The sequence below is a fragment of the Platalea leucorodia genome, assembly GCF_965183815.1.
Source record: "Platalea leucorodia genome assembly, chromosome: 7".
In the NCBI taxonomy this organism is placed as follows: domain Eukaryota; kingdom Metazoa; phylum Chordata; class Aves; order Pelecaniformes; family Threskiornithidae; genus Platalea; species Platalea leucorodia.
The window spans coordinates 10,295,562-10,310,397 of NC_138829.1; the positions used below are offsets into that span (position 1 = coordinate 10,295,562).

The following is a 14,836-nucleotide window of genomic DNA, read 5'->3' on the forward strand; positions in this document are numbered from 1 at the left end:
CTGTGAAAACTGCTGACCTACATGTATGAATTCTTTGCTGGGTCAAACACAGTGCCAGCAATGACAATGATATTAAATTATTATTGTTGTTGTTTGTCTTGCAATTACTCACTCCTCCTTCTCCTTATTAATAATACAAATCAGGTTATGTGCCCAGAGTGTGCTTCACATTGTCAGAAAAGACCTGAGCAAAAGATGTCCCAGCCTCGCCCACATGTTAAGGCATGAGTCTTCTAACTGGCAGTGGACTCAAAGCTATTCATTTCCGCAAGACTGCACAAACAGACTATTTGTTTCTTATCATAGCTAAGAAATGGTAACTAGCAAACGCCAAAGTCCTAGTAAAGAAAAGGCAGAGGTTGTGACCTTCATATATTAACAACTAATGATTAATGAGTGAGCAGAGCATACAAGTTTTCACCTGTGGATAGATGTTTGCCACAGATCAGGTTCCTGTCAAGAGAAACTAGTTGTTGAAATGAAGTTAGATAATTCATGTCAGTCAGTACATGGCAAGAAGGAACCTCTCCTAGTGAGGATATTACCTGAGAATGAGCAATATTTAATCTGCATCTTTGTAAAAAATATGTGCATTGCAACCATTGCTACTCTTGTCAGTTTTGACTGATCTACATTAAAATCCCAGGGGAAAAAACACGGCAGTAGCATTTTAGTTCTCTCCAACAAAATTAAATAAAAGAAAACAAAACAAAGCCACTTTTAGCCAGAAAGATAATGACTAAGAAGGTATGCAGGAAAAGTTATATGCTTAAAGATAAGAGCAGATTACTTAAATTCACTACATTCATTTGCAAACATAATTTTAGTATAAAATCTTAAAAGGCGGAAAGCCCAAATCTAAGAATTGAAGAGAAGGGGATATAATTTGTAAACAAGGAAACTAGGATGATCAGCAAAGGATGTTATACTTTCTTTTTTTAACATCATCTCCAATATTCTCATTTGCTACTTCTTTGATTTTAAAGTATACAGATTATGGGAATTTTATATGCCAGTATCCCAATTAAAGCTAGGTTTCTCTTTAATTTATGCAATACATTAAAGCACAATTGACTTGAATTCAATGACACTGTCATACTTTAAATTGGTTATAATGTCTCAAATATGGTTTTGGAGACTGTTACTCACTGAATGTGAATACCAAAAAAATAACCTGGTTTTATGTTTTTGTGGTTTTACCCAAAACAGTCCAGCTGGGTTGCTAGATTAAAGATAAAATATTTTTTTTTTAAATTGCATTTTAAAAAAGCAAATACAATTTTCAGTCTTATGATATGAAAATATTCCAGCCTATATAACTCCTACTGCCTACTTTCAAAAACTTCCCTTGTTCTGAAGTCAGTTCAGCAGCCATTAGAAGTAGTCACTGATGTAAATTCCATCTCGTTTATGAAAACATTTTGAACAAAGCATTGATTGTTCAGAGTTTATAAAAAAAGTTAAAACCTATAAAATGTTGGCATCACTACTATTTGGAGCATGAGAATGACATGCATATAAATCATAGTTTATTGGCACAGTCTTTTATACACAGAAAGAAGGCTTCGCTGAAAATGGAGTTCATTGATGTACTGTAATTCCCCTCTTCTATAGATTTGTTTTTAATATATCCCGAATCGGGAAAAATCTGAAGCAAATTTTAGTCTACAGTAGGAATCAGGGGCACAAGAAGTCTTTTATAACATGGGATAGCTATAGTAGAGGGGAGAATTAATATACAAGTAGTCAGAGTTTGGGGAATCAGGATGCAAAGGCCTCAGCGTAAAGCTTTGGGAGAGGAGGTCATTTGCGTAGCTGATGGCCCACCATGCAATCTCAGCCACATCTGTATTAGCCCTGGGGACAGTAGTCTGTTGCTTCATTTTGTAGAAAAGAGTCCATCTATCACCATTTATGAGAGGTAGCAGTTTATTAAAGGCTTTCACAGGAAGACTCTTTCTCTTCCTGCCCATCATGAGGTGGGTGAAAGAGGCCTTTTATACAACAGATTTGCATCTTAACAGAAGGGGATTTTTTTTTCTGGTGGTGTTTTGGCAAACCTTCATCCACAGCCCCTCAAGCAAGGACGAGAAGAGCAATCACTTACCAATACTTGGCCAAGCATGTGAAGCCACCCTTGTGCCTCATACACCAGTGCTTTGCTTGATCAACAGCTGGTGGAAAATAAGAAACTTCTCTCTTGGTCCAGGCCCAGATGAGATGTCATTCAGGCCAGGTCTACCTCTCTACATCGACGCTGAACAAGACTTGGCAGTGTCGTTTGTTGTTTTAAAATGATATCCCAACGGGAAATAAGTGTTCAGGTCTCACTGCGGGAAGTGATCTAATTCTCTTGGATTTTATGAGTAGCCTGTTCTTAGCAACAGGAAGATTTTGAAGGTGCTGGTCACCTAATGATTTTAAGTATCTTTTTTTTAAAACATCTAATTTTAAAAGTTTTACCTCTGTTAGAACTTGTAGGATAGTTGCAGTACCCTAGACCCAGAGTCGCGTTCTCTGGATGGTATAAATCCACTGCACAAACTATACAGGACCATTCAAGTCCTGAGAAGGGAGTGGCCCATACTTGCATTACTCCAGTTCTAGACAACTAAAATGTCACTGAAGTTACACCAGAGTAAAACAAAAGAAACAGCAGTGAACCAGCCCAAGAATTCTTCCAGATAATTCTTTTATTTTTCTTTTCTAGTAGCAAAATTATTGACAGCCACCAGGGATCAATGCTGTAATTAGCCTTGAAGTGCTGCACTGAAGAGCAAATGCTCTAGCAATCCAAGCAATATTCTGTTAAGTCATTCTACTGGACTGCAGAGCTTGTGGGTGGGATTCTCCCAAGTGAAAGATACGGCAATGCCACAAGACTAAGTCCTTACTATTTCTTGGAATTTTAGTAACAGCCATAAAATTTGCTGTTGGCACCTGAATTTTTAGAAGCCCTAAGCAAATTAAACAATCAAGTCTCAGTCCTGCAGCTCTTCTCCTCATATGATGCTTATTAAAATACATGTGGTGAAGAGCTTCATGAATGGATTCCAGAATTTTCAAGCAGAAATGCCTAAAACCAGGTTCATAAATCCACATCTAAATTTTTTAACTTTAATTTATTTTAACTTTAGTTTATACTCATTTTCCAATTTTCTTGAGCTTCTGAAAACTGCAAATGCTAGAGCTTTTGAAAAAAAAAATCAAGCCAATTTATGCAGGTCTTTAATCTGAATTAGGGTCTGCATTAGGACCATTTTCTAGAATTGTCTATCGTAGGCATTAGGACTAGTCCTGTGAAGGCTAAAGGAGGTATGGTCTGGCAGCCCTGATGTGTTCTGAGTTGATCCTAGTTCTCTGGAGCTAAAATAGCACAGGAGAGCTGATTAAGATGATGTACATATGACTAATGAGGATGCCTTCTATTCTATCAAGTTTGGAAACTTCGCCCACAGGCTGACATGAGATATTCCCACTGAAAGCACACTATTACCATTCATCTTAACAAAGTGGTCCATCACTGATCACATGGCATAACTCTTTCGAAACCCTGCCTGTACTAAATAATTTCATCTTCAAAAAAGTCAATGAAAAAATAAATGTAGGCGATGAGAAAACTATGAAGAAAGGCTAGCAAAATTACAGCCATTTTAATGAGAGCTTGGCAACTTGTGTAAGTTAGAGTGATTGCATACACGCATAAGTCGTGCCAGCTTGTCTGTACACACAGCATGTAATATCCACATCCAGAAAAGTTGTGTTCTGGCCCAAGGATTCTTCATTTAAAGTAGACAATGAATGAGTTGCACAGTTCTGCTTGTGGTTGTCTTCTCTAGCGTTCAAGCATATTTTTAAGCCAGAGGATCTGTTTAGGAGAGCCAAAACTATGTATACTAATGGCAGTTGCAGAACTGGGTGTGAGAGAGCTAGACAGCCTGATGGCTGAAAAAAATGGAGCATGGAGACAGGAAGGACATAGTTATCAGGACAAGGACTTGTGCATGCATTAGAATAGCCTGTGCATCAGGGAATGTGTAATTCAGCCACACTGTCCTCTACTGGCTAAGCCTGGATTGCTGAAAATGATGATATATTCATGCTGTTTTCATTCTTCAGTGCCCAATTTAAGGCATTTCAACAGAATCATACTTTCAAACAGCCCATCTCCTTCACTTCATCTCTTTCTGCCCTCAATAATTCTAAAAAACAAGAAAGCAGAGTCTTTATGACTATCAAAACTTCATGATGTTTACTCACCAGCTCTTGTCTTAAGCCCTCTGTCAAAGGCAAGGAAGAGTTTTGAGACAGGGAATTTCAATTGATTTAATTTATTTCCCATTAATGAACTTTTAATTACTGATGCTGATATTTAAAAAAAAAATAAAACCACTTAGGGAAAAACATCTCAGCTCCCCTCCGTACACCTCTCCTCTGCTCTTTCTTGTCTCCTGTCCCTTTGCTGTGGGCTATACTCAGTCCCTTTGGGGAGGGGTGGCGCAGGAGACAGGGTTCCACAGATGGTGGCTGCTTTTCTTTTTCCACTCCTTTTTTCATACTCAGTTGCCCCAGGGTGTGTTCCTCCACCAGCTTCCAACCCCGTCAGAGCTGAACCTCCTCCTCTCTGCCCCTGCTCAGGCAGCTTTTCTTCCTCTGGCCCCTCCTCAAGATTCTGTTTTGCTCCAGCATTTCTTCTGCTCTGCCATCTCTCCTCTCTCCTCCTGCTCTGGTGTGGTCTTCTCTGTCTTTCTCCTCCTCCTCTACTGATGTCGTCTCTTTTTCTCAGTATTTACCACCCATTCTTAAACACATTTTCAGAGAGGTGTCAGAAACTCCTCCAATCCATTCAGTATTGCAGGAGGAGTTGGCTAAAACCACCTGCATCCAGCACAGGGTGGTCAGTGACCTCCTCCCACAGAGACCACCCCACAGCCACACTGCTGCCAAAACCCTGCCAATTCTGCCCAATATACACATCAAGCCCCCCTTGGTAATAAAAAAAAAATCTGGCAAAATTCTAGTTCTACATTTTCTCCAACCTGGGGATTTTTTTCCTTCACAAAAGCCTTTACATTTCTGGTATCTTTGGAAAGATCAGCCTGATGAGATCTGAGTTAAGGAATCTAACAGAAAGCAGGCCTTTCTACAGCCAGCCCGTGCACGAACCCTGGGCATGCTGTTGCAGAGGGCTTCAGCTTGCAAGATGACTGCACTGTGCTCTGTGTGGCTCAGACAACAACAACCTCTATGCTGCTTTCAGGTTCTGGACGACAGTTGAGACCGGCCGAGCCTCCAGGAGATGCTGATGCTGATGCAGATGCAGAGGATGAAGATTCTGTGAGTTTTTTTACAGTTGGGGTTTTTTTTGGGATGAGGGTTTGGCAGTTACTTTGTTAAAATGGGATCTTAAATATTTATTTTGTTTATAGCTAGGTCTTGCCGGTGATTTTTTTTCCCCACCAAAAATGTTGTGTTTCTGCTTGGGATTCTCCTGCCAGTTCAAAAGCCATAATGATGCTTCAATATAAAGTGATCTGCTCTTTGCCATGATTCCCCAGCATAAGATTAATACTAAGACTTAGCAAACTATTACATGGCTGTTGACTACAGTAACTTTTCTTTAAAGCTTTAGCCAGTTTAGGTTCCCTATCATTTGACTCAAGAAGGAAGCATGCCAAGTGCTTGTCAGCAGAAATTCCTGCTGGGACTCTTCCATAGTTTACTTGGTTATAGAGGGCAATAAAGTTTGAAGCCACAGGATGCAAATGTTAGGTGGGCAAATAAGCAGCAGAGGGAATTTTTATTGTCTTTTTAAATTATTACTAATTGATCTATCAGTATTTTCAGTCTGTTCAGCCCATAGATGCATAAAATTCATAAAGAAAACCAAAATCAGCATACCATTGTTTTTGTCTCTCAGGAGTCTGTCCCTTGTGTTCTTGAGTAACGTTTTTAAATGAGAAACGTATTTGTTCTTGACCTACGGAAAGAGTTATTAGTTATTCTACATACACCATTACAAATGAAAGATTTGTACACAGAAGGAGACTATGCCTAAATACAAAAAATCTTCTAAAAAAATGGGTCACTGTTTAATGGTGGATGTTCCTTTCCCACCACTCATTTCTTTTCCACAGGTTAATGAAGTGGCAGTAGAAGACATCCGTCCAAGGCCACAAGGATCCTCTCCAGTTTATGAATATTCCATAGAAGAAGAATATTTAAAGGCAAGACACTGAGTTTTCATGGAGTGCATGGCTTTACTAAGTTCATACAAGAGGCTTTAGCTCCTACAACTAGCAGAGACTCATATGTCATGTAACAGGATGCTGTTGCAGCCATATTGTCTTCCTGTCCCCACCAAAGCCAGGGCCATGTTCATTGATGGTTTTACATTGTACTGGACTTGTTGTTGGCCATGTTCTTGTTTCTTGGCAAAAAATGCATTTGACTTTATTCTTTAAAGGACCTGGGGCAGAGTGTGTCAAGAAATCACAATGATTTTCCTATTAAAATATTTAACTGGCCTGACTAACTAATATGTTTTTCAAAATTACCTGTACTTCTTGGTTATTCAAAGGTAAAGATTTAATTGGTACAGTCATGTTAAGATAAGCAGGCAACAGTTTGAAATTCATGCTGAAGTCAAATAAATGAAAAAAATGTATGTTCACAAAGGTGAAAGCTTAAGAAATGTGCTACATGAGTAACACAGAAAAGCTCCCAATGTCTTAATACATTTGGTCTCCAGTGTTCATTTCATGCAAATTTTAGTACAATGCAGGGAGGCCTTGGCATCTAATTTGCTACTGGGAATAATATAGTTAAATCATTCACATTGTACATTGCACTTATAGATCCCAGTTTTGCTCTGTTGCCATTAAAGTCAGCCTCACCTCAGTTCTTAGTCTAAACCAGGCATTTTAACTGATGTAGGACTTTTATTGTACTTTACAACAGCACAACTTCTGAACACTAAATAATTGCAAATTATTTTCCAGCTTCAAGAAGAAAACAAAAAATATTCTACAGACAAATCAAAACAGACTCATCCACAGGTCAGTCTAAAAACACTCAGTAGTTTTAGGCATGTTGTTTGCAAAATAGTAAAGTCCATTACAACACACAGAGGTAGATGGGTGAACAGAGGGAAGGACAAACAGGCAGAGTCACTTTAGACTTGTTTTGACCAGGAACTTCACAAATTGCCTAGTTGTGGCACAGGCACGAACACTTACTTGTCCAATTTGGGGTCCTTTCATAACTCTTTTTAGCATTCTTTAGCCTTCTCCAGTTTGAGTACAGTACAGCATTAGCTCTTAGTCTGACTTTTCTGGCCCATTGACTGTAATTCAGGTGCTTAACATCTTCACAGAAAATATAGTCTTTCAGCCCTAAAAGATTCCATATGTTTCATGTTTTAAAATTACAACCTATTTTCCCTATAGCCCTGATCCAGCGTAACCATAACACGTGTGCTTAATTCTAATTTAGAACAGAATCAAACCCACACTGAACAAGTACATTCTCTATTTTAGGTAATCTTTCTTGAGCTACTCAAAATATACCTGAGGAGACTCCATTTTTTATTGTAGAATAATGTGGAACACTTTGATACAACGATTAAAAATTATAAATTCACACCTTTTTCTATATCTAGGAGACAATGGAAGTGACCCTGAAAACAGAAGTGGAAGCTGGTGCTAGTGGTTTTAGTGTGATGGGTGGAGGAAATGAAGGAATATTTATTAAAAAAGTACTTAAGGAATCTCCTGCTTCAAAAATATTTAGTCTGAGAGAAGGTAAAGTCTGATTTTCTGTTTTTTTTTTTATTTTAATATATCTTAAAATCATCAGGTATGTAGCTGTGTGTGCATGTAGATACCTACCTGATCTGTCATCCCTTTAAGTAACAGAAATAGTAGATCCCAAACCAACTAATATTATGTGTGAGCTTAACCTTTCTATATTAATAATTTCAAAGATCAGTTTCTTAAACAGTAATGAAATGGGATTTTTTTGTATACCATAAAAAAATTGTCTAATTTTCACTGCAACAGTGAAAAAGACATAGAAAGTAGTGTATACACAACTAAAATGAACCCTGCCCTCAACCGATAACATTCATGAAGAACCTGCCTTTGATTCTTTCACAAAATAGTATGCCACAAAAGTAAAATAAATAATGATTTGAACAAGAATAAAAGTCCGGAGTCTAAATACTGAAAAATATAAGAAAAAGCTTTGTTACTCTCAGGGTGGTCAGACACTGGAACAGGTTTTCCAGAGAGGTCATGGAGTCACCATCCTTGGAAACAGTCAAAACCTGACTGCACATAGACCTGAACAACTGGCTGTAGCTGACCTTTCTCTGAGCAGGGCAGTTGGACTAGATGATCTCCAGAGGTCCTTTCCAGCCTTAACTATTCTGTGATTCTATTACGTGAACATCATTTTATTTTTTAAATAAATGGGATGTGATAATTATTTTTTAAAATGAGCATTAATTCAACAGAATTCAAAAAACTACAAGAAAACACAAACTAATTAAAATAATGTCTGATTCCACTTGCAGGTGATCAGCTTCTAAGTGCTACAATATTTTTCGATAATATCAAATATGAAGATGCACTCAAGATTCTCCAATATTCCGAGCCATACAGAGTCCAATTCAGCCTCAAAAGAAAAATTGCTGGGAAAGAAGAGCTAGAACACATTCACTCTGCAGCCCAGTACAAAAAGGAAAGATTAACCCAGGTAGTTATTTGATTAGTTTACAAAGTTTGGATAATACTGTAGTAATATGCTGTGTGGAAATAGACCAGAAAATACACACTTCTCTCTTCTTAAGACTTAGGCATGTGTTTAAACTTTCTAGCATGAATATTCATGAGAAGAAAAAAATCCCAAACAATATTTGCAACTTTATAAATATTGTGGGCAAGACTATAGATTTTGGATAAAGCCAATATCTTGCATTAGGGTAGAAAAACATTCTTCTTTAGTGAATCAGCACTTGTTTTGTTGTTAAGTGTCCACTGATAGAACAGGCTCAGATAAGCTCTGTAATATTTATATTCAATATTTTCCAAACTGTAAAATATCAGTAAATACTTTTCTCAAAAGATCATCAATGAAATTTTCTCTTAAAAATATGTGTTTAATCACTGATACCCCCATAGACATGATCTGCACATAGGTCTCCATCACATTCAAAAATATTTTTCTCTTCATATACTTACATTTAGGTATTTTATATATATATTTGTACAGACATAGAGAGAGATACATTTAGAAACCTCTATTTACTGCAATGTTTTGCAAAGAACATAAACCATCAGAAATCCACACATTACAGTCATATAATCCATTTGTTTTATGTAATTTCTGTCTGAATTATATACAGCTTTTTCAATATTTTTTAATGTAACAAGTAGATATTGTGAACAAAAGCACCTTTTTCTACATATTTTATATTTTGTATTTTATTTTGTGTTGCATCTTTATTTAGTTTACTTTTAATCTTCTGACTACTATTTGTTCTTTCAGGAAAAAGAACTCAGTGAGAGCATTCCTGAAGAAACACTGCATGTTTCAGGAAAAGCCATTTCAGAAGAAGACAGGGAAACATTAATTGTAAGCCAAAGAGTAGGAAGAAGCAAGAGACCTAAAAAAGATAGATTATCATGGCCAAAATTCCAGTCAATTAAAAATAAAAAGATACTGGGGCACAGAAGATCTCATAGTACATCAGATGCATATGAGCCTGCTATACAGGATATTTCCCCTACAAGCACAGACACAGAGTCTCAATTTCAACAAGAAGTCCATATCAAAGAAAAAAAAGGAAGCCAAAAGAAACTGAAGTTCCCTAGCATTGGATTCAAAATGCACAGATCCAAACCAGAAACACAAGACAAGCAAAAAAAAGAAATAAAAACTACACTGCTGTCTGAAAGAGAAAAAATACATAAAGAAGATATCAGCCTGGAAAATCCCGAAATACTAACTGTTGAATATACCACGTCTCCTGCTTATGAAATTAAAACAGGGGAGGTACATGAAACTTCAATGAAAGACTTAAAAGATCTGAAGAATGGCATTCCATCTCAGGCAAAAAAATGCCCTGAAGTTGAAATAAGCATTAAAGAAGAAAAAGAAAAGGAATCAACATCAAAATTTACTGTACCTGAGGTACCAGCTATAACAACACAGATACCAAAGCCCAGTTTAGAAACACCTGATCTGAAAGAAAGCCCAACTAAACAAACACCACAAGCCTCATCAAAATCCCGAAAAAAGAAACAGAAAAGAACAGCAGATAAAACAGAAGGAGAAAGTGGAATTAACATAGATGTGATGGGTCCCACAGCACAAGGAACTATACAGGTAAAAGGTCTAGAAATAGGCACTGCTAAAGCAGAATTACACACAACATCTGACACACTGGAAAAAGGAGAAAAACAAGCAGAAGATGACACACACATACTAACAATTCAGAAAACAAAATTTGGAATTTCAGTCCCCAAAAGAAAAGAGCCAGAGACTGAAAGCACCAAACCGGGAAGTGATGTTTTACATTCAGTACCAGAAACAACAGCTGATACAAGTTCAGAGGAGAGCAGGAATTTGGATGTAAAACTTCATAAGCCTGATGCAGAATCAGAAGCATCTACTTGGAAACTACAAATGCCATCATTCAAAATGGCCAAAACACCTAAAGCTGACATGAAATTACCAAGAGAAGAAAGCAGAGTTGAATCAGTAGATATTGTGAAAAAGGCACAGACAGAAGAAGATGGCATGCCAAAAAGTGATAAAACTTTGAAGATGGACATTGGCGTGAAGACAGGAGAAAAGGACATAGAGGGAAAAGAAAGTAAATTCAGACTGCCTAAGTTTAAATTACCTACATTTACTTGGGTAACTACAAAGGATGAGACAGGACAAACTGAAAGTCAGGTAAGCGACAGAGAAGGAAAAGTGCCATCCATAGAAGCAGGTGCAAAAACAAAGACGAGAGAATCAGCAGAAGAAATGAAGATTCCAAGTGCTGAAATTGAAATAGGACTCTCAAAAGGAAAAATACATGACATGGATATAAGCCAATTGCCAGAATTCACACTGCCAAGTATGAAAAGTCTAACTGTAAAAACTTCCTCAATGGAAAATCATATAGAAGAAAAAGAAGGAGAAATACTGATTACCAAACCTGATACTGATATAATAAAGGGTGAACTCAGTCTCTCAACACAGAAAACAGAAGTCTCCCAAGTGGTGATGTCCACAGAACACGACGCCACACTGGGCCTCAAAGCCGACGTCCCCGGCGCCAAAACCGAAGGGGCCGGCTGGAAGGTGGAGAAGCCCTCCCTCAAAATGCCCAAAGCCGACATCAAAGCTCCCAAGGTGGACATCAGCCTCCCGTCCGTCGACGTCACCCTTCCAAAGGCCGGCGTCGACCTGCAGGCGCCCGAGGCGGCCCTCACCCTCGAAGGGGAAGCAAAAGCCCCAGAGAAGGAGGCCGCGAAGACCAAGGACGGCAAGTTCAAGATGCCCAAGTTCGGCATGCCTTCCTTTGGCTGGTCCAGCAGCAGCAGAGAGGCCAAGGGCACCGCGGCTGCTGATGTGGACGTCAGCCTCAAGGAGCCCCAAGTGGCGGTGCCCTCGGGAACCGCCGAAGTCGACGTGACCCTGCCCGCGGCCGAGATCCAAGCGCCCGGCGTGGAGGTGACCGTCGAGACGGCCGCCGGAGCAGAGGGCGAGAAAGGTCGATTCAAGATGCCCGACGTCAAGATGCCCAGCGTCAAGCTGCCCAAAGTCAAAGCTCCCCACGTGCAGGTCAGCCTGCCCAAGGCCGAGGTGTCGCTGCCCAAAGCCCAGGCCGAAGTCCAGGAGGGCGAACTCGCCCTGCAGGGCCCCGACGCCGAAGGCGGCCTGGAGGTGGCTGCCGGCAAAGTTGAGGGCGGCGGCATGAAAATACACATGCCGAAAGTCAAGGTGCCCAGCGTGGTCTTCTCCAAGCCGACCGTCAAGGCTCCCAAACTGGACGCAGACGTCAGCCTGCCCAAAGTCGACGCCAGCCTGCCAGAGGCAGACCTCAAGGCCGGCGCCGGCACCGTCAGCATCGCGGCCCCCGACATCAAGCTGCCCTCCGTCGAAGGCTCCCTCGAGCTCCAGGCGCCCGAGATAGACCTCAAAGCGCCCTCTGCCGAAGGCGCGCTCGACGGAGCCGAGCTGGAAGCCGCGGGCCTGAAAGGGAAGTTTAAGATGCCCAAGTTCGACAAGCCCAAATTCGGAGTGTCGCCTCCCAAGGCGGAAGGGCTGGAAGGCGAGGTCAGCCTGCCCACCGCAGAGGTCGACCTCCCCTCCGCCACCGTGACGGCCGCAGGGGAGGGCCCCGCGCTGGGCCTCAAAGCCGACGTCCCCGGCGCCAAAACCGAAGGGGCCGGCTGGAAGGTGGAGAAGCCCTCCCTCAAAATGCCCAAAGCCGACATCAAAGCTCCCAAGGTGGACATCAGCCTCCCGTCCGTCGACGTCACCCTTCCAAAGGCCGGCGTCGACCTGCAGGCGCCCGAGGCGGCCCTCACCCTCGAAGGGGAAGCAAAAGCCCCAGAGAAGGAGGCCGCGAAGACCAAGGACGGCAAGTTCAAGATGCCCAAGTTCGGCATGCCTTCCTTTGGCTGGTCCAGCAGCAGCAGAGAGGCCAAGGGCACCGCGGCCGCTGATGTGGACGTCAGCCTCAAGGAGCCCCAAGTGGCGGTGCCCTCGGGAACCGCCGAAGTCGACGTGACCCTGCCCGCGGCCGAGATCCAAGCGCCCGGCGTGGAGGTGACCGTCGAGACGGCCGCCGGAGCAGAGGGCGAGAAAGGTCGATTCAAGATGCCCGACGTCAAGATGCCCAGCGTCAAGCTGCCCAAAGTCAAAGCTCCCCACGTGCAGGTCAGCCTGCCCAAGGCCGAGGTGTCGCTGCCCAAAGCCCAGGCCGAAGTCCAGGAGGGCGAACTCGCCCTGCAGGGCCCCGACGCCGAAGGCGGCCTGGAGGTGGCTGCCGGCAAAGTTGAGGGCGGCGGCATGAAAATACACATGCCGAAAGTCAAGGTGCCCAGCGTGGTCTTCTCCAAGCCGACCGTCAAGGCTCCCAAACTGGACGCAGACGTCAGCCTGCCCAAAGTCGACGCCAGCCTGCCAGAGGCAGACCTCAAGGCCGGCGCCGGCACCGTCAGCATCGCGGCCCCCGACATCAAGCTGCCCTCCGTCGAAGGCTCCCTCGAGCTCCAGGCGCCCGAGATAGACCTCAAAGCGCCCTCTGCCGAAGGCGCGCTCGACGGAGCCGAGCTGGAAGCCGCGGGCCTGAAAGGGAAGTTTAAGATGCCCAAGTTCGACAAGCCCAAATTCGGAGTGTCGCCTCCCAAGGCGGAAGGGCTGGAAGGCGAGGTCAGCCTGCCCACCGCAGAGGTCGACCTCCCCTCCGCCACCGTGACGGCCGCAGGGGAGGGCCCCGCGCTGGGCCTCAAAGCCGACGTCCCCGGCGCCAAAACCGAAGGGGCCGGCTGGAAGGTGGAGAAGCCCTCCCTCAAAATGCCCAAAGCCGACATCAAAGCTCCCAAGGTGGACATCAGCCTCCCGTCCGTCGACGTCACCCTTCCAAAGGCCGGCGTCGACCTGCAGGCGCCCGAGGCGGCCCTCACCCTCGAAGGGGAAGCAAAAGCCCCAGAGAAGGAGGCCGCGAAGACCAAGGACGGCAAGTTCAAGATGCCCAAGTTCGGCATGCCTTCCTTTGGCTGGTCCAGCAGCAGCAGAGAGGCCAAGGGCACCGCGGCCGCTGATGTGGACGTCAGCCTCAAGGAGCCCCAAGTGGCGGTGCCCTCGGGAACCGCCGAAGTCGACGTGACCCTGCCCGCGGCCGAGATCCAAGCGCCCGGCGTGGAGGTGACCGTCGAGACGGCCGCCGGAGCAGAGGGCGAGAAAGGTCGATTCAAGATGCCCGACGTCAAGATGCCCAGCGTCAAGCTGCCCAAAGTCAAAGCTCCCCACGTGCAGGTCAGCCTGCCCAAGGCCGAGGTGTCGCTGCCCAAAGCCCAGGCCGAAGTCCAGGAGGGCGAACTCGCCCTGCAGGGCCCCGACGCCGAAGGCGGCCTGGAGGTGGCTGCCGGCAAAGTTGAGGGCGGCGGCATGAAAATACACATGCCGAAAGTCAAGGTGCCCAGCGTGGTCTTCTCCAAGCCGACCGTCAAGGCTCCCAAACTGGACGCAGACGTCAGCCTGCCCAAAGTCGACGCCAGCCTGCCAGAGGCAGACCTCAAGGCCGGCGCCGGCACCGTCAGCATCGCGGCCCCCGACATCAAGCTGCCCTCCGTCGAAGGCTCCCTCGAGCTCCAGGCGCCCGAGATAGACCTCAAAGCGCCCTCTGCCGAAGGCGCGCTCGACGGAGCCGAGCTGGAAGCCGCGGGCCTGAAAGGGAAGTTTAAGATGCCCAAGTTCGACAAGCCCAAATTCGGAGTGTCGCCTCCCAAGGCGGAAGGGCTGGAAGGCGAGGTCAGCCTGCCCACCGCAGAGGTCGACCTCCCCTCCGCCACCGTGACGGCCGCAGGGGAGGGCCCCGCGCTGGGCCTCAAAGCCGACGTCCCCGGCGCCAAAACCGAAGGGGCCGGCTGGAAGGTGGAGAAGCCCTCCCTCAAATTGCCCAAAGCCGACATCAAAGCTCCCAAGGTGGACATCAGCCTCCCGTCCGTCGACGTCACCCTTCCAAAGGCCGGCGTCGACCTGCAGGCGCCCGAGGCGGCCCTCACCCTCGAAGGGGAAGCAAAAGCCCCAGAGAAGGAGGCCGCGAAGA

The 14,836-nt window shown here is 44.3% G+C and overlaps 1 protein-coding gene across 1 annotated transcript in view; it reads left to right on the forward strand.

Annotated features, from left to right (window-relative positions):
- LOC309592951 (uncharacterized protein) overlaps positions 1-14,836 on the forward strand; it is a gene marked incomplete at its 5' end in the record, with an annotated part of 94,743 nt that overhangs the window by 43,503 nt on the left and 36,404 nt on the right. Inside the window, 6 exons of the mRNA XM_082316971.1 lie at positions 5,261-5,337; positions 6,138-6,227; positions 7,002-7,058; positions 7,661-7,802; positions 8,576-8,757; positions 9,550-13,560. Of these exons, the coding sequence (XP_082173097.1) occupies positions 5,261-5,337; positions 6,138-6,227; positions 7,002-7,058; positions 7,661-7,802; positions 8,576-8,757; positions 9,550-13,560 (4,559 nt within the window). The remainder of the gene's footprint in view (positions 1-5,260; positions 5,338-6,137; positions 6,228-7,001; positions 7,059-7,660; positions 7,803-8,575; positions 8,758-9,549; positions 13,561-14,836) is intronic.